The 17,454-nt window shown below is 32.3% G+C and overlaps 3 protein-coding genes across 6 annotated transcripts; 1 reads left to right on the top strand and 2 right to left on the bottom strand.

Annotated features, from left to right (window-relative positions):
* Nucleotides 1-129: 129 nt before the first annotated feature.
* LOC143184667 (annexin B9) lies at nucleotides 130-7,636 on the bottom strand. Of its 4 annotated transcripts, none has more exons than XM_076387060.1 (7): nucleotides 5,860-5,925; nucleotides 3,671-3,712; nucleotides 3,123-3,504; nucleotides 2,705-2,784; nucleotides 2,373-2,619; nucleotides 1,893-2,074; nucleotides 130-346 (listed from the first exon to the last, which is right to left on the bottom strand). In XM_076387060.1, the coding sequence occupies exons 2-7, from the start codon at nucleotides 3,698-3,700 to the stop codon at nucleotides 296-298; spliced, it is 972 nt and encodes a 323-aa protein (XP_076243175.1). In that variant the 5' UTR covers nucleotides 3,701-3,712; nucleotides 5,860-5,925; the 3' UTR covers nucleotides 130-295. The 4 variants fall into 4 exon arrangements, with proteins under 4 accessions (XP_076243175.1, XP_076243174.1, XP_076243173.1 ...); XM_076387059.1 differs by lacking the exon at nucleotides 130-346 and adding an exon at nucleotides 399-615; XM_076387058.1 differs by lacking the exons at nucleotides 130-346; nucleotides 5,860-5,925 and adding exons at nucleotides 801-1,157; nucleotides 7,534-7,636.
* Nucleotides 7,637-9,289: 1,653 nt separating this feature from the next.
* Nucleotides 9,290-12,771, bottom strand: LOC143184656 (activator of 90 kDa heat shock protein ATPase homolog 1). The gene is made up of 9 exons (XM_076387042.1): nucleotides 12,570-12,771; nucleotides 11,748-11,892; nucleotides 11,536-11,615; nucleotides 11,258-11,451; nucleotides 10,980-11,100; nucleotides 10,725-10,807; nucleotides 10,504-10,641; nucleotides 10,158-10,393; nucleotides 9,290-9,688 (listed from the first exon to the last, which is right to left on the bottom strand). Exons 2-9 carry the CDS (start codon nucleotides 11,825-11,827, stop codon nucleotides 9,604-9,606), a joined length of 1,017 nt encoding a protein of 338 aa, XP_076243157.1. The 5' UTR covers nucleotides 11,828-11,892; nucleotides 12,570-12,771; the 3' UTR covers nucleotides 9,290-9,603.
* A 649-nt stretch (nucleotides 12,772-13,420) lies between these two features.
* On the top strand, nucleotides 13,421-16,956 carry Nopo (TRAF interacting protein no poles). Its single transcript, XM_076387041.1, has 7 exons — nucleotides 13,421-13,905; nucleotides 14,211-14,585; nucleotides 14,882-14,983; nucleotides 15,053-15,175; nucleotides 15,261-15,513; nucleotides 15,602-15,751; nucleotides 15,908-16,956. The coding sequence occupies exons 1-7, from the start codon at nucleotides 13,793-13,795 to the stop codon at nucleotides 16,055-16,057; spliced, it is 1,266 nt and encodes a 421-aa protein (XP_076243156.1). The 5' UTR covers nucleotides 13,421-13,792; the 3' UTR covers nucleotides 16,058-16,956.
* The last annotated feature ends 498 nt before the right edge of the window (nucleotides 16,957-17,454 follow it).

The raw sequence follows: 17,454 nt of genomic DNA, 5'->3' as shown, positions 1-17,454 counted from the left end.
AGATACATTGCAAGATTATTTAAGAAATACGCAGGTACTCGTACACAAATACTAAAAAAAGAAAACATAATTTTGTATCAGGTATCTTCTTACTTTTATTAAGAATAAACTACTCGATTTAATGAAATGTAATTTTCAACTCTATATTTATTGCATAAATAGTGTCTTCTTTATTGAAATGCAAATAATCTTAAAAAAAGTGGAATGTTTTCTATAAATACAATACATAAATAAAAAATGGAATAATTGAGTATTCGATCGTTTTACTTTTACGTTTCACCATTCAAACGTTTCCTTAATTCAGCATCGCAATCAGAAGTCTTTTCCACTCTGCGGTGCAATCGCTCTGTAAAAAAAGGACACAGGTGTTCTCGTTTTACCGTTTCACGACAAAGAGGTCATTTCAAGGGCGTGCGAGTTTATTACAAAAGAAATGTAAATATTACAGTTATGTGAGATGCGTATTATTGACATTTTATATGTTAGAGATGCCCTGGGAAGTTTGTATTTCTTAAATAAAGTACATATGCATATGCGTATACACTGGCTTCCATCAGTGTGTCACTAATTCAAAAGTGCGATCAGAAGCCGCTTAAAATCTTCGCCGCAGTCGCTCTGTAAATGCAAATAGAATGTGGGAAAAATTAAAGCGATGTTAATGCTAAGAGAACGATAATAATACTGTTTTTTTTGTGTATAAATAGTGTCAGGATGCATGCACGCACATTCAAAAAGCGATTACATAATTAGTGCAATTAGTTCGTTGATTTGTGGTTGGTCATATTAATAAACAAAACAAATCTTGATGATCTTTTTTTTTTAATAATAATAGGATGATTATTAATATATATTTTGTTCGTTCCTTTTCGCAGGGACTAGGTATAACTTATATCAGTGTAAATGAAGCGCATCTGCAATAGAATCATTGTAACAGAATCATCAACAACGTTAAATAAACAAACAAACACGCAAAACACCATAATCACCATTAATTATCGAGTACTATTTAGATGATCGAATTAGCATTGCGAATTATCGCAGGAGAATTGTCTTTGACATTAAAGTATGATATCGAAACAAAAGAGGTTGTTGAACATGAAATGCTTTCATCCAAGTAGGGCAAGCAAGAGTCTCTTGTAGTCTCCTGAGCAGTCATCCTGAAATTTAGGGAAAGTTACGGCAAATGTCTACAGCAATGCGTTCATATTACATAATGTGCACTGTTAATACGATGAGAGTAAGTATGTACGTTGCTCGTTTCTGTAAAACGTTAACTTTTGATCGTACAGGTTAAAGAAGATACCGAGCTTTGATATTATAATCTATAATATTACTCAGGATATTCGACGACGAGTGAAAGAATTTTTAATGGACGATTCTAGACGTTAAGATAAGATGAAAATCAAGAATAACGAAATTATGGTCGAGTATAACTTAGTTTCCAAGTTATTAAATGTTAAAGTGCGCGTGAAATGTGCATGACTTGACTTATTCTACTGACATCCCTGCGCCTGACCTGGCTAATGCGCTCCGGCAGTAGAATAAATCCTTGTGTCAGATACATTTTCTGCGAACTTTAGGCCAGGGTTTCTCAACCATGTTGCTACGTGACCCAGAAGCTAACTACGAAATAAAATTACGACAATCGCTGGCGCAAATGTTGTTAATAACGAGGCTTCCAATGCAATTTTGTTATTATTTTTGATTCTCCTCCTGTTTTAGTATATAAAATCATCTCTGAACATTTCTGACACCTGTTGTCGAATATGCTGTCCATTCATTTGAAATTTGTCAAGTACTTATTTTCAGTTAATCAAACTCTGCTCCAATCTTTTTTTGTTCGATCAAGTAAAAATAAAAGTGACGGTATCACAAAAACGTTTTCAACTTACGTCGATGTCGCCTGCGAGCGATTGGCCGTAGATTCTTTGATAGGCCTCTTTAATATCCCCTAGATCAATTTCGGAACGGGCCACAACTATGCGTATCAATGTTGAATCATCTGTACCTAATCCACGCATCGCCTTGTAAAGTCGCTCAGCAAAGTACGCGGTCTTATCTCGCGCACACTTCACTGAAAGGAATTAACGAAGATTTAGGTCAAAAATCTACATTACTTTTTAAACTGTACCGAAATAATGTTCAAAATATTCAAATTATTTTCAAATAATCTTAAAACTATATCTGAGCCCTAGAGCCAAAATGTATTGAGTCAGATAGAAAACAAATGGAATTAATACACTCTGGCTCTGGAGTCTAGGTATGCAAACTGTAAAAATGTAAAATGTGATTTTTGGATTTGTATTACTCTTCAACTCACCGATTCAATTATAGTATACATATATTGTGAATAAAATATGAAAATTTCTTACCAACTGCAAGATAACCGTCTTCTAGAGCACCTGAGAATTCTCTTTTGATAGCATCTTCCAGACTGTTTCCAGAAAGACGTTCGTATTCTTGGAAGATTCTTCGCAATTGGGGGTAGCTTTTAGTAATGAGAATAGCATTAAATGTGCTTTCATCTGTTCCCCACTGACCCTCACCAGCTTCTAGTAGCCTTTCAGCATCCTGGATAGCAGCTGCCTCGTCTACTTCGTGATTCTCGTTTCTATTAGCCTTTAACATTATTACACAAATTTGATTATAGAAAAAGCAATTCTCTATAAACAAATTAAAAGTTCTTACACGAAAGTCTACTTACACAAGACAGAGAAACTAGAAGCCTCTTAAAGTGACCGGAAGTATCGCTTTTTAAGTCTTCCTCCAAGTCTTTCTCATACACTGCAAGCAGACACATACTTAAATATTAACATCGTTTAATATAAATACATTTAATACATAGCCACTCATTTGCCAAATTGATTAACTCCACAAAACGAAAACATATATTAATACTTGTTTTAAATACACCTGGGTCTCTTTTTACTGAGTTCTCTTTTCTAAAGAGACACTACACTACAAAACAAATCCTTCGTGTAAGAAAACACTACCAAAGTGTATAAAAAGTTATTTTCATTAATCAAGTGTTGTGGCGTTAAATTCTAAAAATTCCAAAATGTGAAGTTAATCACTTCAGTCTCTGAGCGACTCGCGTTCTTAATTACTACTATAATACTTACAGTCCTTATAGACAGCAGATATAGTCTTAATACCATAATTGCTAAGGGATGCCAACACCTCGACGAGGGCACCTTCGTCGGTGCCCATTCCAGAAATCGCTTCATGAAGTTCCTTAGCGTAGAATTCTGGTAAAGGTGTCATCAGGGCTAAGATAGCCTTCTCGAAGTTGCCCCCGAGTTCTGATTTCAATTCGGATATCAGATCCTTTCCGTACATGGTTTTGAACTTATCAGCGATTTCGAGTCGCTGTACGATGCCACGATGGGCGAGCACGTCGATGATGGTCTGTTCATCGGTGCCAAAGCCCTTCATGGCTTTTCGAAGGAGTGCCGCATCCTCTTCTGCGTTGAAGGGGTCGGCAGGGTACACCGTGGGGGTGCACTGAAATCATAGGATATTATGAAATTTTTGTTTCATGATAATAAAAATAAGAGAGCATAGAAATGTTTTATTATAATGGAATTAGTTTTACAACTTGACTATTTAGTTGAAAACAATGAGATAAGTACAGAAAGAGCATAGAAAAGCAAGAAATTGTGATAATTACCTGTATGTGAGCGTACTGATTGGGAGACATTGTTCAGACTATCTGCAAAATACAATATATATTGTAATATATTTATGTGTTCATATATTCCTTTGTTTACTTGAAACTTTGAATCTTTTGACTTGGAAATAGCGAAAAAGGTACATTTAAAAAGTATTCAGTTTGTCCTAAATTTCATTTACATTTAAGTAACAACAAGATTCAGGAGTATAGATATTCGTGCGTATGAAAAATCGTAGGTATTTTATAATAATATTCTAAGCTCATTTTAGTATCATTAATGTAACTAAATTCGCGGAGGAAAGTTTTTAAATATCGTTTTTTAATCACATAGATATACACTATTTTTTCTCTCCGTCTGTTTAATCACTTCTCCAGTAAATCTTAAAGAATGCATGAGTCATTGGAAAGCGTCAGATAATTATATGTATACGCACGTACACTAGCCTGGTGTCTGTTTCATCTCGACAAGTGCAGGCATTGCTTTATGATTCATACTAGCATGATAAAGATCATTTATGTAATATGTATATCCGGTCTTATAACATACGTACTTACTTACCTATGCCTGTAGGTACTTATTTTCAATTATCCCTACATCCCTACACGGTACCAGGACTGTATTTACCATAAAGTGCATTAGGCGCAAATTGGAGACTCTTTCTCTATGGGGTCACATTTTAAAACCTTACTCCTTACAAACAATTTAACAAAGCACCTACTATAGTCAAATTCCTTAAAATATATCTCGTTTTTCCCCAGTCTCTTGATACAAGAGATACGTTTATCTTAACTGTGCAAAAATTCAGTTATTACTTTTTATAAATTTAAACGTAAATTGATTTATTTTCATACGTTTTTTTTTAAATGTAAAATATATCTACCAACATTGCGTTATTTTTGTTTTACTAAAGTGAGGTATTACAGAAATGTCGACTCTTATTTTTAATAAACTTAAAAACGAGTGACCTTTGCGTGAGTGACCTTGAGACCTCATGATGCTATTGCGTCTATAGTCTTCAGGAGTATAAATATAGCTTTGCACAGTGTTTACTTAGTGCTAATTACTAGAGTATTCAAAAACTGTTCAATGAAACTATGTTATTGAAAAATGGCACGATTTCAGCGTACAATACTTAAAAAATGAGACGTATGTATTTACTATTATACGCAATAGACACGACGACGACGCAGTGTCTTGCCAAAAGACACGATCGATCCAGAGACGCTCCCATTCATCGGCATTCGAGAAAATAAGCTATTTTAGCTAACGTAGAAGTGTCCTCTTCTATCAATGGAAAGAATAGTACATACCAAACTCCCATTGAGATTTATATTACGAAGCGTAACATTGGTCACGCTATTTATAATTTACCCACAACAAACTACAATTTAAGTACATATACCTATACCTATACTCATATAGAATTCATACATCTATCTGACCTTGAAAATGTTAGTATACGATACAAGCTTCCCAATTTCAAACGAAATAAAATCCTAAAGTAACAGAATACAAAGATTTTCAATAGCCACATATTTATATGCGCAATGTCTACCTTCACGTCACTATGAATCGTTAGATCAGCGATGATCTCACTATTTGACGCGTTATACTTTCGAGAATCGATGCCTCAACGCTGTCATCTCGAATAGAAATTAATCTCTCGAAATAAACTAGCACATATACATACACACTTACCCTCTCCTAAATTCATAATTACAAAAAACACAATGAAAACTCTCCAGAATATAGATTCCCTAGAAAAAGTCCCTACTGTTTGCTACAGACAAAAATAAAATCCAATTCTTCTAGCCTAAGTCATAAATACTGTTCGTACCACTCTAGTCAACGTCATAAAATAGTCTAAATAGAATACAATTATTCTGCTTGACCTTGAACAAATTCCTCAATAGATTAATCTTGTAGCTACACATGAACCATTCAAAGCGATTAACTCCATTTTTTGAATTCCTTAAAATTCTAGTACCGAAGCACCTGGTCGATCTTCAACCTTTCATATTTAAAATATAAATATTTCTGTTTTATGGAGTCAATGAATTTGACGTATAAGTGGCTCGTGTGTTCTTACACACATCTTATATAATTTTTATTGTATTGAAGTTCCAAAGATCGTATCGAACATAAACAAGCATACAGATTCAAGCATACAGGGTGTGGTTTTTACCTTCTGCGAAGCGGTAACAGTTTCCAATCGCTTTGTCGTACCGGTACCGGTTCTGCACAGTTCTGGTAACCGACTGAAGCGAACGAACTGTCTGCCGTCACAGTCGGCCACAGTTCTTTGCAGAATTGGTGGGGACAAAGAAAGAACGCTCACACGAAGCAACACAATTAAATATATGATTCACAGATCAATTTTAAATGTTCATTCATGTCTTTATGCATAAATCGTGTGTAAAATTTTTCAACTGTATCCTAGTATTAACTGCCTCATATAGCACAGATACGCTTTAAGAACGTCTTCAAGACGTCCAGTAAAGTCTTAAAGATGCTCAAAGGTTGAAATGTCTGAAGTTACGAAGTAGTATGTCCCTGGAACGTCTTAAAAGACGTACAGATTACGTCTGTAAGACGTTTAGACGAAAAATAGACGTCTTTAAGACGCCAAAATGTATAAAATATTAAGACGTTCATGTGGTGTGTCTTTAAGATGTCTTATGGATGTAAATTTTGGAAGTCTTTAAGACGTACGCTGTCGAACATTTTTAAAATATCTAAATTATGTCGTACGATCTTCAGGCATAAAATGGACATAAAATAGACGTCTTCGAGACGTCGCTGGCTATCTGGAAATGTATTGTGTAAACTGTAAACCATAGCATGACCGTAAATATTTGTTCCATTAGTAATGAACATCAAGGTGCAATGTAGAGAAAGTACATGGGTAAAGATATTTCAAGGTGATGCTTGGTTATCTTTTTATAATTGTTCCAACATCGCGTGATCTTTACTGATTAACGACTAATTTATTATGCCACGCTATCATGACTAAAACTGAAATAAAACACTGACAGTAAGATCACGAACTGTCGGGATGTTCTTTAGTTAAACAATAATATATTTAGTTAAACAATATATTTCTTCTTACGAATAGCAGATAGCATGTTTTGACTATGTCGCGAGAAATAATATACGTACATATTTCACAATTTCAGCATGAAGAGAATAACATTTATATATAATCATCAATAATTATGCTCCAATTATAATACAGCCCTCTCCCCTCGCTTCCCAAAAGATTCTCTACTTTTTGAAGTAAAATGTAAAACAAGAAACCATTATTACTACACACTTTAATAAAGTCAATTAAAAAAATGGAACCTAAACAAAAATTTGCTTCATCCTTCAAATATTATAATTTCCATTCTATTTCTCATACTTTTAATGTTTTCGAATATTCTATGCATTCTATAATTTTGTACACGTTTCAAATTTCCATAAATGCATAAAAATCTGCAGTCTAATTACTACTTATGGATGACCTAATATTTTAAACTGTATCGATGACAAATGTGTTCTTTTTCTTGAGACAGAGAAGTGTAAAAAAAGAGAAGTGTAAAGAAGTGTAACTTTTCGTTATCATAACACACGTCAAAAGTACCGTAAACTATCTCGTCGACTAGGTCAGCAACCTAACAGGAATAATGCATTCAGATAAAGGATGTCAAGAACATACGTTTGGCTTTGATAATGAAATTCTGTTTTGTTAACTCGACTGGCATTTTAAATTTAAAAAAAAACTGACAATTTATTCCCACTAATTTAAAGGTTCGCCGATTATGTCACTTCTGATACGAACCAGAACATGTATACTAAAAGATTTTCGACGAGACATTACCTTTTCTCTGCACCGATGCACTGCCAGATCACAATTCTGATTTCTCTGTCAAAAACTGACTAGAGGATGACTACCACTCGCGAAGAGACCAACGCGGTTACTAGCCGCAGCGTTAAAGAAGGAACAATATAAAGGGAACAGAGAAAGAACTGTGGGGTGGTGACGTAAATTTGGCTGATGACGTGGAGGATAAGGAACGTTGGATCGCAACAAGGATGGAACCTATCCGCTACTGTCCGCCAAAGTGACGCCAAATGCGATACCGATGAAATAAGGAGACTTATTGGTTCAGTGACTCATTTGTTTAAGTAGCAGTGGCTACAGTCGAAACCAGGGAAATTTGAAACATTAAAATTTGTAAGGTCGATACAGGCTGCGATAGAATAGAGTGTATTACTGTAAACGCATAAAGTGCCCTCAGGAAGAACATGAAATTTTAACATTTCTCGGAAAACAATTTTGTTTTCGATATGTCATAATTTCATATTTTCTTATATATTCAAATAAAACATTAGTTGAAAAATGACCTACAGCGTAATATTCTCTTATAATGGCGCCTAAATCCGCCTTTGGATGCGCCATTAAGTTTATCAAGCCAAATCTGTGAGAATGATATATAACGGAGCTTCTCATTCGCCTGGCAACTAATATTTTCGTGATGAACGTTACGAAACGGTAAAAGGAATTTTAATTGCAGTTACTCCACCTTCATGCTGATTAACTCCAATTTGTCTTTCGTAATTAAGAAAAATCCGTAAAACTGGAGACTATTAGATTAGTTTTTTAGGTCAGTTAATATTCTCTGATGATAGTTTCCATGTTTGGTGAATGAAATTTATGATTTTCAAGCTTTAAAAGTATATTTGTTTAAAAAAGTTTGCACTTGCTAGGATCTAAAGGACATACGATCGATGATAAACATGGAAGAGCCTCTGACTAACAATTAAGTAGTACACTAAGCTCACTGGATTCTGACTCAACATACATTACACATGTAGAGGAAATAAGTCAGTACATACCTCGACTGTGTTACTGATGCTACTGACGTAATTCTCTTACATTACAATTTATTAACACTAGAAGAAAGATTTATCAGAAATTGTGTATTTATTACAAGAACAGTTTGAACATTTTTTCACTTATGAACACTGAGACACTATAACCACTTATTGAATTGAAAAACTTATTTATTTATTCACTTATTAATCATCTGGGGGTACAGGGGTGTTAAAAGGGGTGTTGAATTGTTTATTTATTGCGAAAGAAAGGGATAAATGCAACTTTAAATGCAAACAATTGAGGGTAAACAAAATTAATACTCTGCTGCCATCTGGAGGCGATACTGGGAACGAACACTTCTCTATTTATGGCGGTAATTATGAAAATGGTCTAACGATAAATCAAAAATCCAAAAAAAGTTGAATATATTCTCAAAAAAGGCAAACTTGAAACCTTGAGAACATCTAAAATAATATGATACATCAATTTTGTACTTCTCTTCGTTTTATTAGATTAATAAGACTTTAATTAAGTTAAGTTTTAAGTGAAAGAAATTTAATAATATAAACTACTTCAACTATTATATTAATAAATAGGTAGTCGCATTTGTTTTTCAGTTCTCCTGAAAAATAACAAAAGAGGTCTTGGGTTACTCTGGCTTTGAGGTACAGAATTGAAAACAGTTTCAGTTGAAGCAAGATGAAGCGTTCGTATTGGAATAAAAAGTGATGGGTACATGACAAAAAAAAGTCATATATAAGTATTTCATGATGATCATGATTTATTTCACATATGCAATTATTAATACAATAGCATCACGTTGGTGATACCTGGTTTACCTTTAAGCAGTTACCAGATTGTTCTGCTTACATAATCCACTGTACTAAACGGGGAAGGACAGAAGAAAAGAAAGAAGAATAACTTGTATTAACTAGCATTGGATAAAGAAGTAGTTTGTACGTGGCTGATTATGCGGCTAGTACGTAGAAGGTTTGCGAGGCGATTTATGACAAAGAGTTTAATCATTTTTCTACTTATCAGTAAGCAAGCGAAATTTAAAACATACATAGATCACATGAAACAACCAAATCCAAATGTACGTTTTATAGCGTCCCAGTAATACCTTTCCCAATTCTCTTTTGTGGATTCTTCTTCGCTGTAAACAAACGCATTTAATTATACTTCATGAACTAGAAATACACTTTCATGAAGATTAAAAAAATGAGTTCGAGTTCCCTTTTCGATACATCTGCATCAAGTTTTACGCGTGGAATTTGATAGAATTTTATTGCTATAGAATTTATTACTATATACCAGCATAAAGCAGAGTCATACAGGAACTCTAATACTATTACTCCAATACGAGCGATTTTAAATTTTCAAATATTTAAAATAGAAATCTTCAATTGTTCGATTTTAAACCAAGTTGCATCAGGTACTAAGAATATACTTTCTGATTCACAGGATTTCTGTATCCTGTAGGTAAGGATCAAGTCCACAAAATGAGAAGTTTGAAATAGACGAAAGAACATGAAGTGTCTTTCACTTAAGAAAAGTGTCTATTCAAGATTCAAACCCAGAGAATTCCTACTCCATTAGTATAAAGTTACAGAAAATGTTCTTACCTACGAGGTACACCTATCTGTGTTAGATTGACTTCAGTGTGATCACTTCTCTCTGCAATATCTATCGTAACATCGCTAAAATGACCGTTGGGCCATTGTTTACATCGCCATCTTTGCACGATCTTTGTAGGCGTGACTTCTACGAATTCACCGAGTATATTACCACCAAATAATTCAAATTTCCCTGACGGTTTTGGTTCGAGTTTGACCGGTCCTTTCGTGAAAGCTTGAACCATCTACAAAATAATTACGTTTCCACGTATTTATATTCACAATTTGATTAAAGTTATCTTCGTGCTATTTAAAAGGTAGCGATTTTACATGCAAAAATTAATCGAAAATGTACCTCGACTGTTGTAAAAACATTGTAGAATTCCTCTGCCCTGCATTGGAACTTTTGCTGCTGTTTAATTGTCGTAGTAGAAATTTTACATCCTAATTCTTTGTCATTATTACGTGATACCACTGTCGAATTCATTTGCATCTAAAAATAGAATAAAAAAATTCTCGAATTAGTAACTTAAATTAGTAAACGATACACTATGTACAAATCGGTTCTATACTTACTTTTGCATTAAATCCAGAAGTGATACTCGAGATATTCTCTTTTAGACTATCTTTCTTAGGTAAAATCATTCCAACTGTGAATTCTGATAAAGAACAGAGATAAAAAGACGTATTTTAATATAATGAACAAATAATAAGTTATTTTAGATAATAGTTTTTACTGACTTACCCCATATTTTAAAGTAAAGGAAATTCATCTTTACAGCAATGACAAAGAGAATTTCCTTCACATATCTCATTCCGATATAAACTTACCTTCTTTTAAAGAAGAAACGTACTTTCTTAACTTGTCTCTTATAACATCTTTTCCTTTCATTTGCAAAAAATGTTTCACCATTTCCCCCTCGTCTGTACTGTCTTGAAGAGTGAATTCGACCTACACATAAAGATACATTCCTTATTAATTAAATACACAAAAGTAAAACAATCATTTTCTACTTGAAAATTATACAATTTTTTTTAATGATACCAATTCAAAACAGAAAAACTTAAAAAAAAGTTATAATTAAGTTCTTTTGAACTATATTACTTACATCTACTTCAGAAATATCATTCTCCTCTGACAAGTTTGGAATGTTTACTCTACCCTCAATCTTCTTAGTAGATTTCCCACTAGATTCCCACTTTAAAACAAGATTCCATTCATAGAAGAAGATTAATTTACCTTTTCGATTGTTTGCCGTTGCCTCACCTTCACATTTTTCTACTTCTGTTACTGTACATGAAACTGAAAATAAACAATATTTTATTAATCATGTTTTCGTATATAAAATTTAGTTACATGTATGTATATTATAAAATAAATACGAACTATTATCCTCTTCTATTTTCAGGTTTGTAAATAATTCCTTCAGTTTTTCCTGAGACCAGATGCAGGCATTCTTTTCCGTCCTTGAAAGATATTAATTTATTAGTTTGAAATCATAACAGACAACTTTTAGAACTGACAAAAAATGCCAAATTGACATAGCGTTTTAAATTATCAAAATGCATGGAAATTAATATATAAATAAATCATCATACCAGTGCCAGTTGTTAACATTGGTAGCATCTGGTCTTTCTTCAACTATCCACCTTGGATCTCCTTCACCCCACTTTGCCATTTTTTGCAAGCCACAAACTCGCAATATTTATCTTAGAATATCTTAAATAAAATAAATATTCATTCCTAAAACAGAAAGTATAGCATGCATTTATAAACATTATTACGGTCATAATAAAAATTGAATTTATTTTATTATATTATTATCAATGAAATGGAATTTCACTTGCAATTTTTTCTATCACAATAAAAACTAGACTAATTTTAGAAACTAAGACTCAGATGAATCTAAAGCTAAAGCCTAATAAAAGGAAGGTTTAACTTCTACAATCATTAAATCATTCTTTTCATAAATAATAATGTTTCTTAGAGATATTGTAATCTCATCTACACTCCTCATTCTACACTCCTCCTAAATTCTACATTTTCAATTATAAGGAACCAGATTCATACGAATATTGTAATACTTTCCCAATTTCACCTGAACAGCTCCAGTGTATCAATTATTTAATTTCATTAGGATTAAAAGAAAAAGTAATCTATCATCACCTTTAGTGACATCATTCTAGAAACGATGAAGACTTTTGCGTAGGCCTAACATTAGCTAAAAATAAAAAGTTATCATTGCTAGCGAAAAAATACACGAAAATAAATCCGACTTGCAATCTTTGAAGGTGATTCCTTAATCGAAAAAAATTAGTCACTCATAACCTATAAATCGCACTCGTGAAACAAACGTTTCAACGTAGACGCATATCCGCGTGTTATTTTTACGTAATATTTGATATATGCATGCTACTTACAAAAAATTTCGAAAACTTTCCTAGCGATATTCGGCTTCTCAGTTTCTACGTGTATCTAATTGAACTCAGTATCCACTTAAAACTTGTATAAACACAGTATACTGTTCTAGAAAAGCAACTCTCTCTGGAAAGTTCAGAACATGTTCACGTCAATATTCTTACGAATGGATAAATAACGTGACGACCACAACCCTCACAGCCCTCGCGCCAGACTTGAAATTACTACGGAAACAAATATTATGGAGGGGGGACATAGAATCCTTCTAGAAATTTCGTGGACATGTGAAAACATGTTTCTAGATGGGAAAGTATTCAAACAAATTGAGAAGATTATTACATTGTAATCATGAATCTTTGTTTGTAACAAAAAGTAGATCGCTCCCTTCCCTAAAATCGAAGTGTGTAGGTATACGTTACTCCTTAGGGTCAACATTGGCAGTTCTTTAACCTTTAGAGGTTAAAGAGTTAAAGGTTATGGACCAACAACAAATTTGAGAACTGCGTGAACATGTAGGTTATATATGTGCATAAATTGTTTGCGAAGAAAATTTGAAATTTTAATGAAAAAGTGTCGGTCCTCTAAAGGTTAAAAGATGTACATATATACAGGATGACTCAAAATTGATGGTGTTTCACCACTACCACCTACCTCGGTCAGGTGGAAAACATGGTATTTAGTATTTTGGCATAGTTTGTGCTCCAAAATGGTGGGACAAGATGTAGCGAATTTCGATTTTTGTAACGAACTTCATTGTAAATGATTTTAGCGCCAAAATTTGAATGAGTGTAATCGAATATGTTACCAATGAATCTAGATGACTTTTTGATCAATTTATATTTGTATTTTGCTAATTTAGTGTAGGTACGTAATTTGTTTTTTCAAAAACGAATCAAAAACCGGAGAATTTTATAAAATTAAGAATACTTGAGCGCCACCTAGTGCAAAATTTGTAACCTAAATTTGCTCTCAGAGACCTCTGAAGAAATAAGTTACTACTATCCTTTTGTTTACAATTTTCTCATTCCAGTGAACCTACTTTAAACTAAGCACATTCATGGTAGCTCATTTCAGCTTTATTTACCTTTCTGTTTCTGTTGATTTGTATTATAAAAAACTTATTTAAGGCAACTATATGTATGTATTGTAATTAGTGGGTTATTAATTATAAGCTAACATTGTGTATAAATATAAATAGGTACATTTTACTCTATATTTACGTAAAATGAATGTTGTTTGTGTAATATGCAGTGACTTATTGATACCATCTGATGATGTTTTTCACACACCTTGTGGACATATTTTCCATTTTGTTTGTTTATCCCAGTGGTTAGAAAGGTGAGATATCTCCTTAAATGTTTTAAAAATATTAGATTGGTGTGTAGAAACTGTGTGCCTTCAAAGCTTTAAGGTTGAACTGAAGCTTTCAGAGGTTTAAGGTTAAAGTTTTAATTTTAGTCCTCAAAGCTTTCAAGGTTAAACGAAAGAAAAGAGCAATAATTCTGTGATATATATTATTTATTCTGTATATATACCAATCTAATATATTAGCATTTTTTTGGTATAAAAAAATTGACATATTTTTATTATGTTAATATTAATTTAATTTTTTATATTTTCATTTGTTTTGTCTTTTTATATAGATCCAAATCTTGTCCACAATGTAGGGAAAAAACTACAGCACATAAAATTCATAGAATATATTTTAATTTTTCTAACAATGATACTATTATTGAGGATGCCACTTCTTTGCAAGATAAACTAGATAAGCTAAATTTCCAGCTTCTTGTAAAGGAAAAAGATATTAAACATTATACACAAAAATGTGAAACACTAGAGAAACAAAATGGTGAACTAAGGAAAGAAGTTTATAAAGTGGAGAGTGAATTGAATAAAAAAAATAGTACTATTTATGCATTCAAAGAACAGATTAAATATTTTAAGGAACAAAATTTGGAAGTAGAAAGCATCAAGAAAGAAGTTGAGCAATTAAAAAAGAAAAATGAAAATTATAAAAAGTATGTAAGACTATTTCATATGTGTTGTATTGGATATAAAAAATATATCTTGAAACATTTTAAGGGTTGATAGAAAACTTCAAATGGAGCACAAAAATGTTAGTTTATATATTAGTAATATATCTTTATTTTGTTGCTTTTTAGATAGGGGGGAGAGGAAAGCTTGAGCTAATTGTCCCATAAGTGATTGGGAATAGCAATGCATGTGTGATAAACATTTGAACTCCCCTATCAGCCCCGTAAATATTTTCTTACATATTCATTACACGCATATTAAATATAATATTTTCTTTAAGTATACAAACTTTACTTGAAGCTTCCACAGAAGATATAGACGAAATGATATCAAAAACAAGCGATCCTAATACTCTTATTACATACATATCTGTGATGAAAAGGTAGTTGAATATTATTTGTTTCATCTATTACTGAGACTCTATTTTTAAAGAGTTATGTATTCAATTTAGGGAAATGATGATTAGTTTAAATAAAAGGAGAGAACTTAGGTCGAAAATGAAAAGTTTACAACAAGAACTTACAAAGGTATCAATGGAGAGGAACTTCTTATCAGAAGAACACACAAAGAGAAAGTATATAAATATTAAAATAAAATCGGATGTTATTTGATTCCCATGAGATTCGTTAAGTCTATAAATTACTATGCATAATTTCCAGGAAACTTGAGAAAGACTTAATGCAATGTGAAAGTGAAAAAATGCTCTTAGAAAATAAACTTAGAGACATGCAACAAAATCCACCATTAGCCAGAAAATCAAACAGTTTTAATACTGATGCAATGGATAAAATAAATTGTAATTTGGATAGTGTTTCTGAGCAAAATGGAATTAAAAAAACATTAAATAGTATGAATATGAAAAAAGTGGATACTCCTAAGCAAGAGAAAAGTCAATCTATTGCGACAAGTGAAGTAATTAATTCATTATTTCTGTATGATAATCCAAGGAGCAGCCGAAATTTACTATTACATGGTTCTAATATTTTCCTGTGGTTTTTAGACCAATGAAAAGGACTCGCCGTATCTTCCAATAAAAGCAGGAGGAGTATTCGGTTTTAAGCAACACTTTGTTGCTCAAAAACGAACACAGATACCACATTCGTCCATCCTGACCAAGAAACCCAGAATTGATCAACCAAGAGCTTTGAATGTAAGAACACATACAATATTTTATCTATACAGAATGTTTATAAAGGCAGCTCAAAACATTGTAGACCATGGTCGATATGGATAGAATTCTCTGAGCAAACGAGTTCATTGAAAAGCGATTTTTTTGTAATAATACAAAGAGAAATTAATTTTTTAGGAAAAAGTAACAACCAACATAATTACATATGACGGTTTTGGAGGGCATTCGAAACTCGATCAATTTCCCAGCCCCTGTAGTACAAAGATAAGGAAAGCGAAGGATGAGATATCTAAAGTCAAAAGATTGAAACATGACGACAGCAAATAAAGGCTGAATGATTTCGCTATGACTTAGCCACTTGCTAGTAGTTTCTATCCTGCCAAAAAATTGCTTGGTGTATGAGTTTACTTTAGTCCAAAATTTTTGAATCACTTACTAATATTTATTGACTTCATTTTTTCTCAGTATTTGTCATTAGAAATCAATTACACTCTTCAGTTCAGCTTATTCTTTACTCTAGTCTTCTAGTGTACTACTTGCACTAGTTTGGTAGTGTACTATTTACAGTAGTAGTATCTGCTTAACTGGCGCAGATTCTACTCGTTTAGCTATCGCGGAGTTATCCTCATCAGTTTCTGGAACTGCCTTAATGAAGCAAGCATCTACATGGCGATAACTCAGCAATAATGTTGTATATTTTCTATTTTATTATTATAAAATTATTTTAATTAATTGCTAGGGTTTACCCAGTAAAAATAGTACCAAACACGACTATATTTAGATGATTTTCAACAACTCGAGTAATATACAATGAAAGACGAGGGTGTAGAAACTGTTATATGTATTGATGTATATTCTAATACTATGAAGAATGACAATATGTACAACATTGTTATTAAGTTTATAGTGAGGGATTACTATACACAGTTTAGTTCTACAAAACTTGATTTCGAATGATTTTGCACAGCAAAATTAATATCAAAAATAAATTGTATTGAAGTGTTAGCTTGAATAGATTTAGATATGCAATGATATCTTTCATCAGTTGTAAAATATTTAACGTTTAAGCTTTAGCAGTGAAATAATGTTTGACAATTTAATTGTGTATAATTAAAATTTGTTTAGTTAATTCTTTTTCAGTAGCATTTGAAGAAATGAATTATACAATTTGTAACATTTATTTAGGAAATTTGATTACAAACTTTGAAATGACTCCTTTTGTATGGTATTAAGACATAAAAATAGTAACCAAAAAAACTGTATTCTAAATGGGTTGAACTCATATTAGTTTTTCAATTTGTCGATTATTTAATTTTTCTTTTATTGGAAATTTGTGAGAACTGTAAATTATATATTTTTTAATAAATTTTATACCTAAACGTTTCATATGTGTTATTTATTTGATTTATGCATACTAAATATATTGTGTTTACATTAACCCTAATCTTATCAAAACTTCATTACTCATAAAAATATCTCAAATACTTCATAACAAAATTTAAGTACTGACAACATTAGCATAGAATTCACAAAATTTTATTTTTATACGTTTCATACTTTCCCGCGACACGACATAGGTGGCAGCACTATTTTTACCATACAAGAGTTACATTTATAAGTTGTGTGGTTTATGAGTTAGAGCAGATTCAAAATTGGCATTTTAATAACAATAACAAAAAAAAATGGTTGGCTGAAAACCATCCCTTGATGCTCTCGAAGAAACT

This window comes from Calliopsis andreniformis, chromosome 10 (assembly GCF_051401765.1).
Source record: "Calliopsis andreniformis isolate RMS-2024a chromosome 10, iyCalAndr_principal, whole genome shotgun sequence".
Classification (NCBI taxonomy): domain Eukaryota; kingdom Metazoa; phylum Arthropoda; class Insecta; order Hymenoptera; family Andrenidae; genus Calliopsis; species Calliopsis andreniformis.
Note: the sequence above shows the minus strand (reverse complement) of the source record. Positions and strands in the feature narration are given on the sequence as shown.